The sequence below is a fragment of the Camelus bactrianus genome, chromosome 7, assembly GCF_048773025.1.
Source record: "Camelus bactrianus isolate YW-2024 breed Bactrian camel chromosome 7, ASM4877302v1, whole genome shotgun sequence".
NCBI classification, from domain to species: Eukaryota; Metazoa; Chordata; class Mammalia; order Artiodactyla; family Camelidae; genus Camelus; species Camelus bactrianus.
The window spans coordinates 47,341,941-47,363,279 of record NC_133545.1 but is presented as its reverse complement, the minus strand read 5'-3'; the positions used below and the strand labels follow the sequence as shown (position 1 = coordinate 47,363,279).

The 21,339-nt window shown below is 39.4% G+C and overlaps 1 protein-coding gene and 1 non-coding gene across 8 annotated transcripts in view; both read left to right on the top strand.

The window, feature by feature from the left end:
- The window catches only part of DNAH11 (dynein axonemal heavy chain 11), a 280,729-nt gene that overhangs the window by 65,307 nt on the left and 194,083 nt on the right, over positions 1 to 21,339 (top strand). For all 7 annotated transcript variants that reach the window (XM_074367353.1, XM_074367350.1, XM_074367352.1 and 4 more), the window contains exons 24-29: positions 958 to 1,080; positions 1,819 to 1,941; positions 5,420 to 5,644; positions 6,734 to 6,825; positions 8,018 to 8,144; positions 20,805 to 20,954. In XM_074367353.1, coding sequence (XP_074223454.1) covers positions 958 to 1,080; positions 1,819 to 1,941; positions 5,420 to 5,644; positions 6,734 to 6,825; positions 8,018 to 8,144; positions 20,805 to 20,954 — 840 coding nt within the window. The remainder of the gene's footprint in view (positions 1 to 957; positions 1,081 to 1,818; positions 1,942 to 5,419; positions 5,645 to 6,733; positions 6,826 to 8,017; positions 8,145 to 20,804; positions 20,955 to 21,339) is intronic.
- On the top strand, positions 17,239 to 17,382 carry LOC123611911 (U4 spliceosomal RNA). Its single transcript, XR_006719010.1, has one exon. It is a non-coding gene; the product is annotated as a U4 spliceosomal RNA (small nuclear RNA).

Below are 21,339 nucleotides of genomic sequence, written 5' to 3'. Positions count from 1 at the left end.
TGCTACACATACCTGCTCATTCCTTCCCTAAGACAGATCTGGGTCCCTGGCTCCCATCAGCTCTGAAGTAAGGTCAAAAGTGATGCAGATATAGGGTTTGCTCACCTGGTTTGCTCAGGACTTTCTAGGATTTAGCCTGGAAAAACCCCTGGTCCCGGGCGCACAGGGACATTGAGTCATCCTGTGCAGACAGGCAGATGGTGATGAGCAACTTTCTAGATTGGGGAGAGCCAGGGAGGACTGCAGCTCCTGAGAAGCAGGGACTGGGTATTCTTAGCCGGAGCAGGAAAGGAAATGGCTTTCTGACAACTGCAGTGGAGTCTGCTCTCCATCTGTGAGGGGCGTGGGCACCTAGGAGGGTTGGGCACTGAGGAAGAGCTGAGAGCTTCTTAGCAAATCCTGGGGTGGGGGAGGTGAGGAGTCAATAAGATAATGAGGATATGTGAATGATTTTGTCACATGGTAAATATGAGTAAAGATGGCATGAGTAAGAGTATTTTTTGTGCCAAGGAACTGAGATTAAATCAGCAATAAAACTAGGTTAAATCATGGAAGCAACTGGAATTCCTGTTCAGTGAATAGCATACTTAAGGAAGAGAAGACAAATGAGCTACTACCTGATTATTGGGATTTCAACTAGATTATAATAAATGAACAAGGTGGTTCTCTTTAAAAATGGGTTCTGTGAGCAAAGGAGATAAGAAATGAGCTGACAAGGGAGGGTTCAGGAACAAAAGAAAGTAGTGCTATGTGAACACAGTCTAAAGCTCAGCCCTTGCTGCCTCAGTAATTGGGAGTTGAAAAGCAATGTCTCTGATTGCCCCACGTTTCAGAACTACAGATGTACTCAGCAGCTGACTTGAGTATATTTAGCTGTGATTCATCCCTCTGGCCACTGGGTAGAAGGAACCATTCACATACGTGGAATATAAACTGCCTTTTTTTCTTCCTAATCAGGTCAAGTTTTCAATAAATGAAGCCACAACTATGGCAGATTTGTTAGCCTTGCAGTTACACCAAGTGGAAGATCATGTCCGAAGCATTGTGGACAAAGCAGTGAAAGAACTGGGGACTGAAAAGGTAGCATCCTGGAGCTATTTCTGTTTACACCAGGGGAATTCTGTGCCCTGGCATATGAGCAGACTCGGGGAGAAGTCCTCACACTATGGGTGGGAAGGGGCGTGAGTCCCAGTCTGTTCTCTGCTGCTTGTCAGTATGCACTTGGGCAGGAAAAGAATCCTTCCAAGTTGGAGTAAATGTGTAAAACAGGAGGGTTGGCCTCATTAATGAAGATGATGGCAAAAAACACTCCTGTATCATTGACTTTGTAGCAAGTGCTGCTCTCAGCACTTTATTTATATTAATTCATTTAATCTTCTAAGGTAGGTAATATTATCCCTATTTTACAGATGAGGAAACTGAGTTATAGAGGTAATTAACTTACCCAGGTTCAACAAGGGAGCTAGGATTCACATCCTGGCATTCAGAGCACTACCAATTGTGTGCTGGCTAATTTGAAAATAATATCTTTCAAACTGTTGAGGTAACCTTTTAAGTCCCTTCCTGCTTTAGTGTTCAGTGAAGGATGTGAAACTCAGATCCAGTAGAAATTTGATATTGGTGTGATGTTCCTTTCATGTGATGGAAAACCTCTGCACCATAGATAATGTGGAGGGAAAAAAATTGAGGCCAATAATATTTGAAGTCACTCTGTTTTTTGAAACTGTAGAAAAAAATTTTTTTAATTCCAGATGATAGCCTCAATATTAGCCCTAATTTAAACTTCTGTGCACATAACTTAGTACTGTTTATGTCTAGGTTATTACTGAGATCACTCAGACCTGGGCAACCATGGAGTTCTCTTATGAAGTTCACTATCGGACAGGCATTCCATTACTGAAGTCTGATGAACAATTGTTTGAAACTCTAGAGCATAACCAAGTAAGATGGATATATATGTATTACATATTTTTTCTTTTAAATTATGATTTTAGACTTTTCCCAAGTTCCAATACTCCGTGTTTATTCATTCATTCATTGGGCATCTACTTGTATGTCAGGCTGGCACAGTACCATTTGGGATCAAAAAGGATGAACACTTGTTCTCAAGGAACTTGCACTTGAATAGGAAGATAGACAGAAGGGCTCCAAAAGGTCAGAAAAGTCAGAGAGACTGATGGGGAGAGTAGAAGACTTGGGGAGAGTCTTAAAAGGCAGTGGTGCTTATACTGATCCTTGAAGGGTGGACTGGTATTCAACAAAGAATGGCAATAGTAAAGATGTTATAGGGAAAGGGGACGTGTTAGTAACATCTTGGAAAGCCAGAAAGTACTTGCCATTCAGAGATAATTTTAAGAGTCTGGTTTCCTCAGAATATAGATTTTCTTTGTAGGAGTAATAAAAAGAGAGACTGGAGAGACTGGACTGGAGAGACAGTCCAGAGCACAGCTATGTGGTTTTGAATTCTAAGGTTATGGCATCTCCTTGGACATGAGAGATAAGAAAAGTAAAAAGACCCAAACTATTCAGTAGAAATAATAACAGTGGTGTGTTTATTATTAGACATGAGATATTTTTGAAGGAACCCGGTCTAAAGATTGAGTCTGTATTATTTTTGGAGTATTTAAAATGAGGGACATTGATGTAAAGCTGAAAGTCAGACCCAGAGCTTGGCACAGAGGTTCAGTCAAGAACTGTAGGTTTGGAGGTCATTGCTGGTATCTTGAGAATTGATGAGCTTCATATGAAAGGTGAGTAAAATAAGCTAGCTGAAAATAAAGCTTTGGAAAAGACTGCAAATGGAGGAGACATAAAGGGAGAAAGTGGTCAGAGAAATCATGGGAAAAGATAATGCAATATCATAGCAACCACAGGAGAAATTTTCCCCCCAAAGAAGAGTCAGATGCCTATTGCAATGCCAATGCCAATGCCAATGTCCATTGATAAATTTTCCCCCCAAAGAAGAGTCAGATGCCTATTGCAATACCAATGCCAATGTCCATTGATAAATGATAAATAAAGAGAATGTGGTATATATACAATGGAATATTATTTAGTCATAAAAAAGAAGACCCTGCCACTAGTAACATGAATGGATCTTGAGGATACTATGCTAAGTGAGCTAATTCAGTCAGAAAAGGCAAATACTGTTATGTTTCTGCTTATATAAGGAATCTAAAAAAAGACACTATAAACCTCCTAGAAGAAAACAGAAGCAAAATGTTTTCTGACATAAATCTATCTCAGCAGTGTTCTCCTGGGGAAGTCTACCAAGGCAATAGAAATAAAAGCAAAAATAAACAAATGGGACCTGATTAAACTTATAAGCTTTTGTACAGCAAAGGAAACCATAAGCAAACAAAATGACAGCCTACAGAATGTTAGAAAATATTTGCAAATTATGTAACTGACAAGGGCTTAATTTCCAGAATATATAAACAACTCGTATAACTTAATAACAAAACAAACAAACAAAAAAACCCCAATCCAAAAATGGGCAGAAGGCCTAAACAAACAACTCTCCAATAAAGACATATAAATGGCCAATAGGCACATGAAAAAATGTTCAGTATTGCTAATTATCAGAGAAATGCTGATCAAAACTACAATGAGGTATCAACTCACACCAGTCAAAATGGCCATCATTCAAAAGTCCATGGATGATAAATGCTGGAAACGGTGCAGAGAAAAGGGAACCCTTCTACACTATTGGTGGGAATGAGTTTGGTGCAGCCATTATGGAAAACAGTATAGAGATTCCTCAAAAAAACTGAAAGTAGACTTACCATATGATCCAGCAATTTCACTCCTGGGCATATGTCCAGAGGGAACTCTTAATTCAAAAACATACATGCACCCCAGTGTTCATAGCAGTGCTATTTACAGCCAAGACGTGGAAACAAACTAAACGTACATCAACAGATGACTGGATAAAGTTGTGGTATATTTATACAATGGAATACTACTCAGACATAAAAAATGATAAAACAATGCCATTTGCAGCAACATGGATGGACTTGGAGATCGTCATTCTAAGTGAAGTAAGCCAGAAAGAAAGAAAAATACCACATGGTATCATTCATATGTGGAATCTAAAAAAAGGAAAAAGAAGACCCTAATAAACTCATATACAAAACAGAAATAAACTAACAGACATAGAAAACAAACTTATGCTTACCAGGGAGAAAGTGGGTGGGAAGGGATAAGCTAGGAGTTCAAAATTTGCAGATACTAACTACTATATATAAAATAGATAAACAATAAGTTTATACTGTATAGCACAGGGAACTCTTTGATATCTTGCAGTTACCTATATTGAATATGAAAAGGAATATATGTATATGTATGACTGAAACATTATGCTGTACACCAGGAATTGACATATTGTAAACTGACTGTACTTCAATTTTAAAAATTAATTAATTAATTAAAAAGCTGAACTTAAAGAAGCAGAGTAGAGTGATGGTTACCAGAGGCCGGGCCTTTGGGGAAGTGGAGAGAAATTGGTCAAAGGGTACAGACCTCCAGGTATCAGATGAATAAGTTCTGGGCATCTAATGTACACCACAGTGAGTGTATTATACTTGAAAGTTGTTAAGAGAGTAGATCTTAAATGTTATCAAGACACACACACACAACACAAAAGGTAATTATGTGGGAGGATGGAGGTGTTAACTTATGTTATTGTGGTAACCGTTTAACAATATATACATGTATCAGATCATCACATTGTACACTTTAAACTTAAACAACGTTACATGTCAATAATAGTTAAGGCTGGGGGAAGAAAAAGAAAGTCAAATGTATGAAATACTTAGAGGTGAAGAAGAATGAGAAGAGGGTGTTTTTTCAGTGACTTGCTGAGACTGTAGTCTCAGAGCTCAGTGAGAAGAACTGGCCAGACTGCATGGCATTACAGCAAGACTTGGTGTTAGGTGGGCTACAAAGTTTAGTAGTAAACTCAAAGGGGAGGAAAACAGAACGTTGAGGGCTTAGCAAGCTGGAGGGAAGTTAGTGTTATATCTTCAATATTAAAAAAGATCCATAACCTTGGAATGATTAATAGTGAGGGACCAGGGGGAGAGAGAGAGGATGAAAGACTAAAGTTTAATTCCCAAAGCTGTGCCCTGATGCATGATATTTTCTCCCTCCCTACAAAGAGATAATGTGGTCTTCTTGGAGAAGACCTATTACATGTAGTTACTTACATTTCTATTTCTCTTTTGGAAAAATATGTTAATATGAATATTTAATGCCATTAATTCGTTCATTTAGCAAGTGATTACTGAATCCCTGTTCCATGTATTGCAAGCTAGGTCCTAAGAATCCAGCAAGAAACAGAAGAGGTATGGTCCCTCCCTCACAGTGCTGCTAGTCTACCAATTTAGCCGTTACATCAAATTCTTTGCCTTTCTTTTAGGTTCAGTTACAGACTCTGCTTCAAAGCAAATATGTGGAATATTTCATTGAGCAAGTCATAAGCTGGCAAAATAAATTAAACACTGCAGACTCAGTCATCTTTACTTGGATGGAAGTCCAGCGCACTTGGTCTCACCTAGAAAGCATCTTTCTTTGTTCAGAAGATATTCGAATCCAACTTGTGAAAGATACTAGAAGATTTGATGGAGTAGATGCTGAATTTAAGGTTTGTGGTAGACAAGACTATTTTGCATCCTAGCAACCTTTCCCAAACAGTATGAACATCTTGTAAAGAAACATGACTTGGGGTACTGTATTTATGAGAAATATATATATACACACACACACACACATATATATATTTATTTGCATTTCAGGAGACAAGAGTCAGGAAACTTCTGTGAAGGGTCAGATAATCAATATTAGTCAATATTTTAGGCTTTGTGGTTGTGTGTGGCCTCTGTCACAACTACTCTGTGCTGCCACTGTAGTGTGAAAGAAAACAGACACTACATGAAGAAATGGGTGTGGCTGTGTCCCAATAAAACTTTATTTCTAGACACTGAAAATTGAATTTCATTTTTTTTCATGTGTCACAAAGTATTATGCTTCTTTTGATTTTTTTCCCAATTAGTTAAAAAATGTAAAAACCATTCTCAGCCTCTGGCCATACAAAAGCAGGCAGCAGGCCAGATGTTTCCTCCCCCTGCAGTGAGGCCTGGGAGACAGACTTGTTTTCAGTAAGTAACAGACTGAGAAGGGAAGCCAGTAACAAAGTAACACCACCGGTTATTTGTTTCATGAGGGCCACAGAGAACATGTGGAGATGTACACACAGTAATGATAAAAGATTTGAGAGACTTTAAGCAAAGGATAATGACTTTCCCTTTTTATATGGGGATGTAATATTTTCTTCTCCCTACCTAAAGCAGAACATCGAGAGGGATTCTGTCTTAAGGGGAAAGAACAGGTGGATGGTTTAGTATTCATCTCATTTTCACATGTGAAGGTACTCTTTAAATTCTGGTTCTCTGTCTCTTTATTTTTTTTGTTTGTTTGGTTTAGAAGAGAGAAATTCTGCATGGACCCACAGAGGTGAGAATGGCTGTCAAATTTACATGGGAATAAAAACTGATTACACTTTGTTTTGGATCTTTATCTAGAAGTTTAAAGGCAAAACAGGCATAGTGTTAGAAGTCTCTTTAACCTTGCATTCTCAGAGATTGATTGTTCTTCATTTTTCAGTTCCCCAAAGTGATGAAAAATTTAGAAAAGTAATTTCTAATGTCAGTGGCTCTGTTATGCTTTCACACAGGAGCTCATGTTCAAGACAGCTAAAATAAAAACTGTTTTGGAAGCAACATGCAGACCTAATCTCTATGAAAAACTTAAAGATTTACAGTACAGGTAAGAATAAAAACTAAAGTGATCAGTTTGTTATGATTTGAGATTTCTTTCAAGTAACTCATAGTATCTAACATCATGTTATTGTAGGTGATTTCTGCTGAATTATAATTTTGCTTATAGTTGTCTGTCTTATATGTGTTAGGTGGTACGTAGGTATTGTGGGTTAATTTAGCTAAATAGATTTTTGTTTTCCAAAAGGAGTATCATAATAGTAAAATCAGAATTTCTTATTATCAAGAGACTTGGTGCGGTAGATCAATTCTTTTATCAAACCAGCCTGCGAATATTTACTGAGCATCCACTGTGTGCTAGGATCTAGGGCTGTGCTCGTTCATTTTAAGTCATTTACTTTGTATATACTTTAATTATACTCGAGATCATCCTTACAGAGCATGTTAGTACTTTTGAAGTATTTGTCCTAAGGGGTACTTGTAATTTTCACATAAAATTCTACAACAGCTAGTGGTCTTGAGAACATGCTGGCTTTTAATGAGAAAATGGGCATATCAGTCACTGAAAGAAGAGCTTTGTGCAGAATTGTGATCCCTTCTTATTGCAAGGCTGAGGAGCCCTTCAGATGAAAGTATATACTACACAAAATTATTTCAAAGTCTGGGAGGTTTTTAGAGATACAGTTGGCCATCATTTTTAAAAGATGGGTTTCCACAAAGGTTGATTATTTCTTAGTCAGTGGTCTTTGGGTTTTGGGGCTCTGCCTCTGGGTCATCTCTGCTCTGCTAAGGACAGTAAAATGGAAATGATTCTAGATCTTATGACTTCTCTGAATACCAGAAAGAACTGAAGCCACTTATGTTTTGTAGACACTCGATGGGAAAAGGAAGACCTTAAACCAAGTACATGTTAACTGAAGCAATTTGTGCTCAGGGTGAACAGTGCCAAACCTAGTCTTCTCCCCTGCTGATTGGAAGTGTCATTAAGAAAAGTGACAAGTAACATCAGCTTCAGTCTCATCTATATTTAGTCTCAGCTCATGGTGTGTGTGTGTGTATCTCTTCCTACTTGGTGTGACTTGTACATGATCGAGGTGATGATGTCAAAGAGAAGGAAGTAGCCTAAATCTTAAACAGTGAGCTTATGGTGATGAATGGACAGATGATAGGATCTGGCTTTTGCTGACGTTTTAATAACTGAACGGGTGAGATATACCTAAAAAGATTTTTCATTCATACAGGCTTTCTGTTTGTGAAAAAGCTCTGGCTGAGTATCTGGAAACCAAACGTGTGGCTTTTCCGCGCTTCTATTTCATCTCTTCCACAGACCTACTTGACATTCTCTCAAAGGGAGCTCAGCCTACAAAGGTAATTTTCTTTTCTTTCTTTTTTTTTTTTTTCTTAAAGTCTCATATTATCCTAAGTTAGCAAAGGAATGTCACCATTCTCTATCGTTGTCAAGTGCCACCTCCCATGTCACGTGCAATAGAAACTAGAAAATACGGAATAAAAATTCTTAATGCAATGACAGCAGGCTGTCAGAGGTGGTGCTAAAGGAAGTAGGAAGGGTAACATCAGTTGTACAAGGCTTAGGGACCTGGAAGAAGTTAATGGAAGAAACATTGGCTCCAAACCCCCAGAATTCTTGGACAAGAACTAGAGCTCTGTTGCCTGGTTAGCAGATTTCTTGGGTCACTAGGAACAAGATCATGGCTGGTACCTTCTTACTACAACTTTGATTCCAGAGTAACCTTCATAATTACTAAACTGGACTAGTCTTCAGTGCTGTCAGAGGTGGGTTGGTATAATTTCAGGCTCATCCTCTACCTAACCCTCTAATTTTCTCTTGCCTATGCACAAATAATGTAGCACCCATGACAGTATGTAAAGCAAATAAAAGCAGCTTTTATCTTTTGTAGTCTGACAGCACAGATCAAAGACAAACTTTGTACAAATCCCAAAGCTAGCGCTCCTTCCTGTAAACATTTAGAGGCGGTTATCTTTCATTCTATCTGCTCAGTTGTTCGCATCCACTCGATCTTAGTCATTACAGCTGACATAGGCAGTCACTCCTAGACTTGACTGTATGTCACAGGTGATTTTGAACCCAGAGGTTGTGCTTCCTCATTGTGGATTTATCTGCGTGTTCTTTCCCTAGATATTTTGATGCCATTTTCTTTGGAATATATATCACCTCACACTACAGTTTCCTGAATTCTGCTGTTCTCTGGACACAGTATTTACCTCGATTATTTCTCTCTTGTTCATCATTTCTCTTTGAACCTGAATTCAGTTGGATGGCTGTTCGGCTGTGGATAATACAAATGTGGTCTTGCTATTACTCACAGAGTTGTTAGTCAGCTTTGGCAATGTTTTCAGGGTTGACACTCAGGTTTTGTTTTGCATATTTATGCTAACTCCCAGAGGCCTTTGTAAATAAAATCCTTCTAATTAGATGGACTAGAAACCCAGGATATCCATCTCTCATCTGTGTTAATGACATGTAAATTGAATGTTTTGAAGTTGAATTTTTTTTAAACTAGTTTTAAACATAGCAGTTGTAGGAATCTTCAGTAATCTCTTGAGAAATATCCTCACGACCAACAGCTGGACCCTCTGCCCACGGTGACTGATATGTGAAATAGAGTCTGTCATATTCTATACTGTTTCTAAACACTTGCAAATCTGAAATACTGGAATTCTGAATTCTCAATATGTAAATTAGATACATAAATCTGTAACTAGGATAACGGTCTTTTTCTTTTAATCCTATTCTTTAAACTTGAAAAGCATTCATGTGACTGGTTTATTGAAGTGTTAATTACACAGAATACAGACATGAAACTGTTTTATTTTTCTACCATTATTAATCCCAAATGTGCCTCACTGAATCTCTTTATACCAAGTAAGAGAGCCCTTTATAACATCTTGGGTAGGTATTATAATTCTCTGGTGCCTTTTTCTTATGAAAAAAGATGTAAACCCAAAGCAACTCATCAAGGTTCTAGATTAAAGTTCCCATCGTGCTTCTGTGTCAAGGCTAGGCTTTCACATAACGAACTTGGAGTTGGGGCTCTTTTCTTTTCCTTCCCTACCAGTTTACCATGGGGAGGGCATGGGGTGTCACCCGTCAGTCATTGCTCTTTCTTCATGCATATTCCTGCTCTGTTCAGCAGTGACTGTCGACCTTGATCCTCAACAGTCAGTACCCACCTGCTGGGTCTCTTGTGAAACAGGAGCAAGTCCTCCGGGGACAAAGGGGTCCCTCCCAGAGGGTATATATTGCAAAGCCCAGTCTATCTCAGCTCTTCCGGTTCTTGCCCTTGGCAGTGTAGTAAATCATTTGTTACGTCATCTTCCTTCTTCCTCCTTTTCTACCTAAACAGATGTCTGAACAAGGGGCACATCACAGATCCACTTCATGCAGGCTCCCAGAGGTTCCCGTGAATAATTCTCTAACTCTTCTCACTTGACGATCTAAGGGGTGGAGGTTGGGGAAAACAGTCTTCCTCCTTGAAGCCCTACAGGGAGTGAGAAAAGCCACAGCATCTCCCCCATGGGCTGATAGCTCACAGATGTGAGGATGGCCGCCTCTCCCCGCTCCTCCCGGCTGCCCTTTCCTAGAAGGAACCTACGGAGGCAGATGGTGGTCAGGTTTTGAAATGTGCCTTGCTAAGTCCTGGAGGGATGAACCTGTCCTAACCGCTGTTGGCTGTCTTCAGAGCCTACACATGCCTGATGCCCCTTTGTCCTGAATTGAAGTCCTAGGCTGGTGCTGGAAGAACAGATGACTCAACATGTACTTACCACCCATTCTCTTTATGTCCTTTCAAATCATCCAAAAAATGCTTCATGCCTTAGACAACATGTTGGCTCACAGATATATGCATCCCTGATGCCAACTTTTTAAAAAAAATTATCCTTCCTAAATTACAGGATAAGGTTTTGCTTTTTAGAATAAACCTAAAAGATGTACCTTTTAAACCATTTTTTTTATTTTCACATCAGTTCAGTATTTTAGAGTGCTATCTTTTATTATCAGTGCAACTTATTGTGGAAGTCTTTTTGTCAGCCTCATTCACAGTGTTTTAATCATCAGTTCTAAACCCCTGAATCTCAGTACCAGTACTAGAAGCACCCCTTCATGAGTGACTGGATAATGTAAGACATTAAGAAGATTTTTAATTTTAATGAAGCTGAATACGAAAATCACAGCACAGAGAGCTCCAAAATCACTCACAGCGGTGCTGATGAATGCCCGCAGCAGCGCTGTCTGTACCAGCAAAGGGAGGTGGGTGTGTCAGCTTACTGGCCAGAGGGGCCTGGCTGTGTGACTCTCCAGTGTAAATGTGGTTTACAGTTCTCCTGAGCTGCCAGCTTTGAAATGAAGCAGTTTTTGAAACATTTTTAAATTCTGAGATACATTCTTTCATTGTGCTGAAAATGTGATTTCATGGAGAGCTTTTTTGTTATACTCATTAAACTGAACAATTCAGTTTCGCCTTACATGCTATCACACTTTTACAAAAGGTGCGTGTGCCACCTGGGAGTGACTTGTTGGAGCAGAGAATTGAAAAAGAGCAGAGGGTGATTTGCGTCATCCAGAACCACAGTCAGCTTCTTTCCTTGCAGTGGTTCTGCAACATCAACGTGCATTCTGAACTCCTGGTCACTTACTGTGGAATTGTTCATGCTCTTGGCACTTAGACCCAATAACCTGGCCTGGCTATGCTTAGTTTCCTTTTAGTGTCAGAATCAGTTTCAGACCACCAGCCATAGCTTTTCCATCTCAGCCTTTTGTGCTGACCTGCCTGAATGTGCTCGCTGTGGTGTGACCAAGATAACATGGCAACTGGAGCTTGTGGAATAACAATGCAATTTCCCCAGAAAAGACAGCCGTTTGTGGGCAGATAACTCATGTTGACATCGTGTGAATGACTTGTTCTTCTGGCCCCCCTCCTCCACCCGCCACACTCAATTGAAGAGTGTTCGTCTAAGTGAGGGTTTCTGTAGTTAATTGTGGAATTTGATGAGCCTGAACACATCAGCCAGGGAGGTCTGATATTACTGCCTCTTGCATTCTATAGCAGAAATTCCCAGCTTGAAATACTTGAGTTGGATTGTCAGAGTGATGACATCAGTGTGTCTAGAATGCCGTCAGTGGTTATCTTAGCTGTTGGTAAGTTTGGTTAAGGTCAAGTTTTAAAGATTTTCTCCTCCCAGAAATCACCCTGACCTCCCAGTGGCCTGGATTACCTAAAGGACTGAGGATGAGGGTGTGCTGCTTAACTTCATTGATCAAAAATCTTTGATAGTTGCTTATGAAAGTGCAGACTGACGGGTCCATTTGCAGGACTGAGGGGCGTGGTGCCGTTATTATGGGCAGCTGGCGTGAAGTTGCACATGATTCACCATTAACACGCTGTGATTTCTCACCTCTCAGGAAAACATCCTTTTATATTTTTTAAGTGAAACAAGTATATTGGTTAAAGTCGGACCAACTGACATCAGTTGGCCCCTTTGTGTTACAGTGCCTTAAAACAGTTAGGTAACAACTTGTTTTTACCCAGTGATTCTTAATGACATGAAATGTCTTTTTGTCTTAGACAAATTGGCACATTTTCTCTTTTCTTGTCTCCTGTGATGATCAGTGAAAGCTGGGTCCCCATGATAGAGCTGTACTAAAGAAAGACATGCTTTCCATGTGATCAGCTGCGTTTGTGTTGTCTGATGGGTTAGTCATGGGTTTCCTGTGGCTATTGAGTGCTTGAAATATGGCCACTGAAGAACTTAATTTTTACCTTCAGTCCATTTTGGTTGATTTGAATTTAAAAATTGATCTTTGATTCAGTTAGTGGAAAACATAAATGTATTTGAAACAACTTGGCTGTGTGAATCTACTTTGGCAGCTGTGTATTTTTTAAAATCTAAAGACAGATCAAGTGTTCCTGATGAAAAATCCAAGTTGAGGTAAGCTGTAAATATAAAATATCCACCTGATTTCCAGGACTTATAACAAAGAAAAGAAAAAAAACTCATTAATAATTTTTCTATTAATTACACATTGAAGTGAAAATACCTTGGCTATATTAGGTCTAATAAAATATATCAAAATTAATTTCACCTATTTCTTGTTCCTTGTTTTAAGGTGGCTGCTAGAAAGCCACTGCTGTGGCAGTTGAGGCCACAGTGCATTCTCTAAAATGACGAGATCGGGAATATATATGCTCAGAAATGTTTAATGTTTGCATCAAAAATACCCTTCAATGGCATTGGACCAAATCCACTTAAGAAATCTGCCAACTTGTCTTTTGAGAAATCTCCCAAATTGCAGTATGAGACAGATGGCACTCAAATGATACCTTTAATTGACTGTAAGTATTGGCATTTGGACAGGTGTTTGTGAGAAATGGGCTTAATATTCGGTAAGAAAAGGAATTGCTGGGCTTAATATTCGGTAAGCAAAGGAACTGCTGGATCTTAAAGGGGCAAATACCTAAGGTCCCACATTGCCATAGCACAGTATGTGTCAACGTGGTGCTTCCACTTGGTTGTCTCCGTGATAGCGTGAAGGGGCCTCAGCACCTGAGTCTCAGGAACCAGGCCGATGCCGCTCAGTGGTCCCTCACAGTGTGTCACATCCTCGACAAGGATTAGTCCTCCTTGGACAGTTAAGAGGAAAAAGTCTCAAGATGCAAGTGGTTCGTTGGCCTCATGCAAGAGTGAACAAGTTTTAGTTAAAATAAAGCCAATCAAAAATCCCAACTTTGTTAGGGGAAGTAGAAGGTGGGAGTGCTCATAGGTGCCTAGAGTGGGGGTGGGGGGTTGCCCTTAGTTTAGGTTGGGGCTGAGGACAGAATAGAGAAAAGGCAAGGAGAGGAAACAGATACAGAAGATAGTCATGGTTTTGACCACCTTGCCATTGTCTCTACTTACCTTTAACTGAGCAGCAAGGAATAGAAGCTGCTCGTCTAGTATATTACAGAAATAGTCAATGAGAACAGCTCCACTTGGCATAACAGGAATATATTTTAGATGGTTGCCTTTGTGTACAGGCAACCTGATACCCAAAGGACATAGGTATTTAGTTGTGTGACAAGAAAATAGACAATCTAATTTTTAAATAAATATGCCGTAAATTATATATCCAGTAGAGATTATCCTTGCAAAATAGTTAATATATGTTGACCACAAATTATATAACAATGTATGTAATTTTTTTTCATCTTGCCAATGTGTTGCCACTGCTCAGAATTCTGTTGCAGCTCCTTTATTGAAATTCCTTCCACAGCCAATTTAGAAGTTACACAGCAAAATCAGAGTTATTACAATGTAGGATTAAAAGATTACTTTAATGTTATGAGATCAGAAAATTGCCTTATAAATATAGGGTCCTACCACCAAGGAGTGTTAGGTTTTGTTGTAGAATCTAAAACTCCTGGTCCGAGCCTTTGTTTGAAGTCACTTGATAAAGATTGTTCAGCTTAAGTTCAGTGGGCAGGGAGGGCTTCCAGCTGTAAAAGATTAGCTTTTAATAGAGTACTATTCCATCTGGGACCAACAAGAAAAGCTGGATAAAATAGTTAAGTAAGTCTGTTTAAATGCACTGAAGAGTAGTTAGCATCAAAAAAAAAAAAAATCAAGATTTCAAGGGCTGAGATAGGAGCAGAAGGAAACCAAGAGAGATTTGCCTGACATTTGATACTGCTTTTCTCTCTGAACTTTGACAGTAAGATGTGGCCAGGGGTGTCCAAAAGCTATCAGAGCTTTCATCAGTATCATGAAACATGAAAGAAGGAGAAAAAAATCTATAAAAACTGGAGTCAGGCCCTGCCAAGGAAGATATTAATCAGAGAATCAAAGAGCAATAGTGATTTGTGACAATAGGAACAAAAGCAGCGAGCTGTAGGATAGTCCCAGTTTGCTTCCTTGAGAGCGTTTCCAGTTGTGTCTTAGGGAGATGGGAACCGGGCTGAGTCTGGTGGACTTCCTGAGTTGAGGGTTCAGAGCTGAGAGTCCTGGGAGACCACGGTGGCGAGTTTGCAGAACAGAGTACCACAGAGAGAATCTGAGACCCATGGAGGGGCCTCCTAGAGCCTTTAGCCCTGAGAATAATTTGCCCTGGGTCACATCCTACTCTAGTTCTGCCAAACAAATTTTAAAAGCAAGATACTAAAGCATCAAACTGTTTCTGGTAATTTCACTGCACTCGAGAACTAAGCTCAGGAAAATAGGAATAAATATATATTGAGCACCAGGCAGGGTGAAGGTTGCAGTGACTGACACCTTGTTAAAGATTACTGGGCACGTGAAGAGGCAGAGACTATCTGACCCACTGTAAGAAGACAGTCAAAACTGACAGAGGTGTTGGAATCAGCAGATAAGGACATTAAAAGTTGTTTTAGCTGTATTCCATATGTTCAAAAAATTAAGGAGAGATGGGGAAAACTAAAGTTTCATATGTGTAACTGGGTGTCCCCAAGTAGGGGCCAGGAAGAGAGAAAGATATTTGCAGAAGAGCAGCCGAAGATTTCCAAATTGATGAAGTAGAAACCCATAGATCTGAGAAGCTCGGTGAACGCAACCACAGGAAACATGAAGAAAACTACACTGGTTTGCTGAAATTGGTGAAAACCAATGATAAATCTAAAAATCATCAAGTTACATTCTATACAAAGAAACAAACATGAGGATGATGAAAGGCTTCACAGTGTAACTGAGAAGATGGTGGAGCCACAACTTTAAAGTACTGAAGGAAAAAAACTCAACCTAGAATTCTTTACCAAATGAAAGTTTTTTTTTTAATGTGAAGACAAAATCAGTATGTTTTCAGACTTTCAAAAACTGAAAGAATTCATGACCAGTGAACTGGTCACACAGGAAGTGTTAAAGAAATGCTTCAGACAGAAGGAAAATGATACCAGACGAGAATTTGGATCTACAAAGAGAAACACGAGCATCGACGTGGTAACTGTGTGTGGAACTAGACCAAACAGGCACAGGAGCCATCCTTCAGAAGAAGGCAGGATGCTAGGGAAGAAGAGAGACTTGGATAGCACGCAGACATGAGTTCAAATCCCCGCTCTGTCGATTACTGGCTATGTTCTGCTTTACCGTTCTGAACCTCAGTTTCCTTATATACCAAGTGGGGACAGCAGTAAGCACCATCTCTCTGGTTTCTGAGCAGGCAGTGAAACAAGTCTGTAAAGAACTGAGAACAGTGCTTAGTATGTAAGTGTAAGTGGCCACAAGCTCTTCCACTCCCTTCATCCGAGACGTTTCAGCGTGATGCTGCAGTTTTCGTCAAGGAGTAGAGCTTATTTTCTCTATTTGGGTTGCCGTGTGACTTGTTTTGGCCAGTGTATCATTGGCAAGAGGCTTGAAAAGCACTCGTACCTGGGCCTTTCCCTTTTGTTGCTCTTTGGGAACCTAAGACCGCTTCATGGTGAGTACGCCAAGGCTGGCCTGCTGGATGAGGAGAAATGGGCTAAATGTCCCTTAAGAGTTGAGTGGATAAATACATCATGTTATATTCCTAAAAGAGAATACCACATAGCAATGAAGATGAAAACTAGTGCTATACATAATAACATGACTAAACCTCACTAACGTAATGTTGAGTGATAGATGGAATATACAAAAGAAATGCTGTATTAATCACTTTGGTAAAGGTAATACCCGTTTATGAGAGGAGGGACTAGTGACTGCCATGGGCCATGAGGAGTTTTGGGTGCAGGTATGTTCTTTTTATTAATTATCTCAGCAGTTACAAGAGTTTTGTTCACTTTGCTAAAGTTTATTAAGCTGTACACAGATAATTTTTTCACTTGTCTGTATTTAAATTTTTAAAAGGTTACTTAAAAACTCAGTTTCTGTTGTCAGCACATTTATATACATTTATATACACATGTGAAGAATGTTAAGGGAGAAATTCAGACTTGGCACAGATAATGTAGGTATGCCCAAGTTATATTAATAAGTGAAAAATCACATTGCAAAATATTAGGTATACTCTGATTTTATTTTGGGTAAAAGCAGACCAAGCAATACCTGATACCTGCTATAATGGTTTACAAAATTTAGAACAAACTCATTTAGTCTTTTCTTCAACATGTAATTACATGTTCACGATTGAAAGTTTGAAAAATATAGAAATATAGATAAAAGATCAGAGTAATATACTCCTAGGTGCTAGTTTTGAGTGAATATAGTTTTTTTTTAATGTGTTTGTGGTTGTGTAAGTCATAAAATACATGCTTAATCAAAATTGAAATATTCTTCTACAACATGATATTTAATGTCTGTAAAAAGTTCCATTATATGAGAGTACCGTAACAGATTTAACCAGCTTCTAGAAACTTGTTGTGTATTTGGACATGCAACATTGTTGAAAGTCTATTTCCCTGTACTGTCACCTATACTATTATTAAAAATATAAAACACACAGACACACAAAAACACAAGCTTTGTGCAGTGGCAGTATCGTAGCCAATAAGGCTTATCCAAGGCACAGTTATTGCTAATTGAAAATATATGTATATATAACAACAACAAACTATGCACCATTTGGACAGATAGTCTTAAGTTTTTGAACATGTAAAAATAATGGACTTACTTTTGTCTTATTCTGGAGGATAATATTCACAGTAGACACAACTGCCTACATTTTGGACCATTTGAGAGTTCTAGATATGCAGCCCAAGGATTTTAGTGAAAACAAAAGTATCAGTATAAATGTAAACAGTGGTTGTGACAGAAAGGATGAAGGTGTCCCAGAGAAAGTGACACTAGCAGAAAAACCAACAGAAAACCCCAAAACCAAAAATAAATTCATGTGAAAGAAACTCAGAAATTTCGGGACATGTTGAGCTCAAAGGATGAAATGTTGGCAGCTTTGAAAGCAAGATGGCAGTGATACGAAGCATAGAAAAGATGCTCCCTCTGTGTCTTTAGTTATGAGGGGAGAGGCAGAAGTCAAGCACTGCTCAGACTACTCTTGATAAGTTTCCTAAAAGAAATAAAACACTTAATTTTTTAATGTTTTTAGCATTTTACGTTAATATACTAAGTATTAATTTACAGTTTTTATTTCCCTGTACTTTCATAATCAAGAGTGAGAGGAATTTTAATCTTTTAAGAAAAATTTTTGCAAATCAGAACATAATCATGACAGAGCCCATTGATTGTGAAGCTGACTGGTCACTTCTATGATCCTGCACTACTGTGCAAAACGGGGACTGCCTGTGTATCCACACCCCCGTGGGTGGACGCACCTGATTTGCTGTGAACTAAGGGAACAATGTTGCAATTTTTGTTGCTCACCTTTTAGAAGCCTACCCAAGATATGATGAAATTACTGAATTTCATGATTTGAAGTGTTAAAATCCATCCCTTTTCTTTAGTGAGGTAAAAAGAATGGCCTCTGTGTGTTAGAGTCTATGTATTTTTTAAATTGTAAAATAAACGTTCTTTCCAAAGACCAAACTAGGAAGAAGGGATTAAATTTCATGTTAACAAGTACAAAGGGATCTCATTAGATATGGAACAAATCTGAGGGCAACAGCGTTCACGTTAGTTTAAAAAGTCCTGTTCTCGCAGAAGCTCTAAATGGAAGACAGAACCAGTCACGGTATAAGTCACGGGAGAATTGCAAGCCGTGGGGTTTGTGTGTCCTGGTCACCCACTGAGTGACTTCAGGACTCGAAGTTCTTTTGAAATGCTTTCCTCGCCAAAGCAGTGATGTGTGAGGGTGTCTGATGGTTAAGGTCTCATTTCTCCTGCAGCTTTGCACCTGAATGTTATTTAGGCCGACAGCACAGTAGAAGCCATTAAACATCTGTGCACCTCCTGGCCACTTCAGCTGTGACAGTGAACTGATAGATTATTGAAAGTACTTTCTGTGTATAAATGTCCTTTGAGTAATACACAAGGATGCAGGAGACCATGATGACCCAAGCAGTGATAATCAGCTATCTCTCTGTCTACCCTGAAAGTGAGCGTCTCAAAAACTCCTCTGTTTGAAGCTCGGAAGATTCCTTGCTGTGATTTTCTTTAATACTAAAACTGCGAGTACAGCAAAAATTTATGGCTAAAAGCTTCAAAGATGAAATCACCCACAAGGAGTTCCTTACCGATATTGTCACGTGGGAAATTTAGGCAGGTTGCTGTGGTTCCTAGAAGCTGCTATTGGGATAGTTATCAAGTCCTCTTAAACTGTATCTCCAGAAAACCTCATTACAGAGATGGTACCTCCCTGTTGGTAAATGTTCTATAGCTTTAAACCATCTTATGATTATTAGCATCTTTTATTATTTTCTTTTATTGAGGTGACATTCACGTAACATAAAATTAGCCATTTTAAAGTATATGAGTCAATGGACTTTAAACATTCACAGTGTTGTACGTCCATCACTTCTGTCTAGTTCCAAAATATTTTCACTACCCCAAAATAAAACCTCATACCTATTAAGAGTCACTCTACATTCCCTCCTCCCCCAGCCCCAGCAGCCCCCAATCTGCTTTCTGTCTCTATGAATTTGCCTATTCTGGCCATTTCATGTACAAGGTATCGTACTATATATGGTCTTTTGTATTGGACTTCTTTGAGTTTAGCATGGTGTTTTCAAGGCTCATCCACATTGTAGCACATTCCAGAACCTCATTCCTTTTCATGGCTGTACAATATTCCATTGTGTGGATAGACCACAATTTGTCCATCATCTATCAGTGTCATTTGAATTGGCCCCACCTTTTGGCTGTTGTGAATAATCCTGCTATGAACACTGGTGTACAGGTATTTGAATACTTGTTTTCTGTAACTTCGGGTATATACACCTAGCAGTGGAATTGCTGGGGCCTATGGCAATTCGTGTTTAACTTTTCGAGGAATCCCCAAACTCTTTTCCACTTAGCAGCTTTTACTTGTACCACATGTAAGGAGGGGGTGCGTCTTCCCACTCCTGACACTCCTCTGCTTCACTCTGCCCTTTATCCCGTCCACCCCAAGGGAGGTGGAGTGGCTTTCTTGACTGATACTCATTCTCTTCCTCCCCATGATTCCCAGCCAGAATGCCCATGTCCTCTCCTTCTCTCCATGCCGGTCCTTCTGGGTGGAGAGGCCTGTCCTGGTCTGTGCTGTTGGGACTGGATGGATAAGTATTGCTAAGTTTCATGTTCTGTTTGGAGGTCAATTAGACTTTCATCTGTGAATTGACCTCTAGCAGAGAAAATGCCGATCTTTGTCTTTTAACTTGATGTGTTTTCTTCAGGTAGCCTTGAACCTGCCCAGGGTTCAGCATGCTATTTATTGGGGATTCTTTTGGAGATCCTACATCTTAGGTTGTGATGGCTGATGAATTTGAGCTTTGTAGATGTGATCTGGATTTAGAGGTTTAAGATCTGCCCCTTGTTCTTAGCAATGTCAACTTGATGAGTTCACCTAATATTTTAGTCAGTGTCTTTATCAGTGAATCTGGGGGAATTCTGTTCACCTTTCTTATGTAATGTATATGCTATGGGGTTCATGTAAGTATCAAAGCAAGTGCACAATAACATAGGACCCAACACAGGAGCAAGAGTGTATCTAATGTACATTTTTGTTTCAGGTATTTTAATACAGCTTTTTTTTTTTTAGCAGTATAAGGTTTTTTAATGGTGTAAGTATAATAATATATCTGAATTTTAAAAACTTGGCCATGAAATTCCCAGCAGGATAATTGCTGCAGGAATATAGCACAGATAGAGAAGGTGGTTAAGGCTCCAATCTTTAAGTAGAAAAGAGGTAACTTAGCCTGATAAGTAAGCACTTACCTCCCAACACCTGATGACGTGATCAGAGCACCTGATCTCTGTCAAGGTTGTTAACAACTCTTGAAGTTAAAATTGATTTTATTTTGAAGAAAAACATTTTGAGACAACTCTGAAACTATAGAAAGACAGTTTTGTAAATTCACTTAGCAGCATCTCTAGATTACCCAAATATATCTCCAGTAAGAAACACTCTCATCTCTTCTCCTGATCTCATCTTAGGTAATGCATCATCTTTCCAAACTCTTCGACAGCATCGCAGATCTGCAGTTTGAAGACAGTCGGGATGTTTCCACGCACAGAGCAGTTGGAATGTACAGCAAAGAAAAGGAATTTGTTCCATTCCAAGCTGAGTGCGCATGCATAGGCCATGTAAGATTTGGTTAGGAGGTTTTCTCTGCTGGAGAATTTGGGGGATAATGTTTCAAAGTTGACTTGAACAAGGAAAAAATCAACTCATGTCAAATCAGGCTCAGGTTAGTTTCATGCTCAGAGAGTCCCGTTTATCTGTGTCCATTGTAACCAAGGGTTGCTCCGCCGGGCTTCTACCTGCTCACGTGGCTTCAGCAACCTGCAGGCTCGGAGATGCTAGCAGTCGAGCCAGACAGGAAGGAATGTACCAGATGTACGAGTGGACCCTAGAAGCAGTAGCAAATGCAACCCATGACTGTGTCTCCTACAGAGTGTATTGTTTTCACCATTGCTCTGAGGACAGGGAAGGGTTAAGGTGATGCGGTGCCATGGCTCAGGGGAGCAC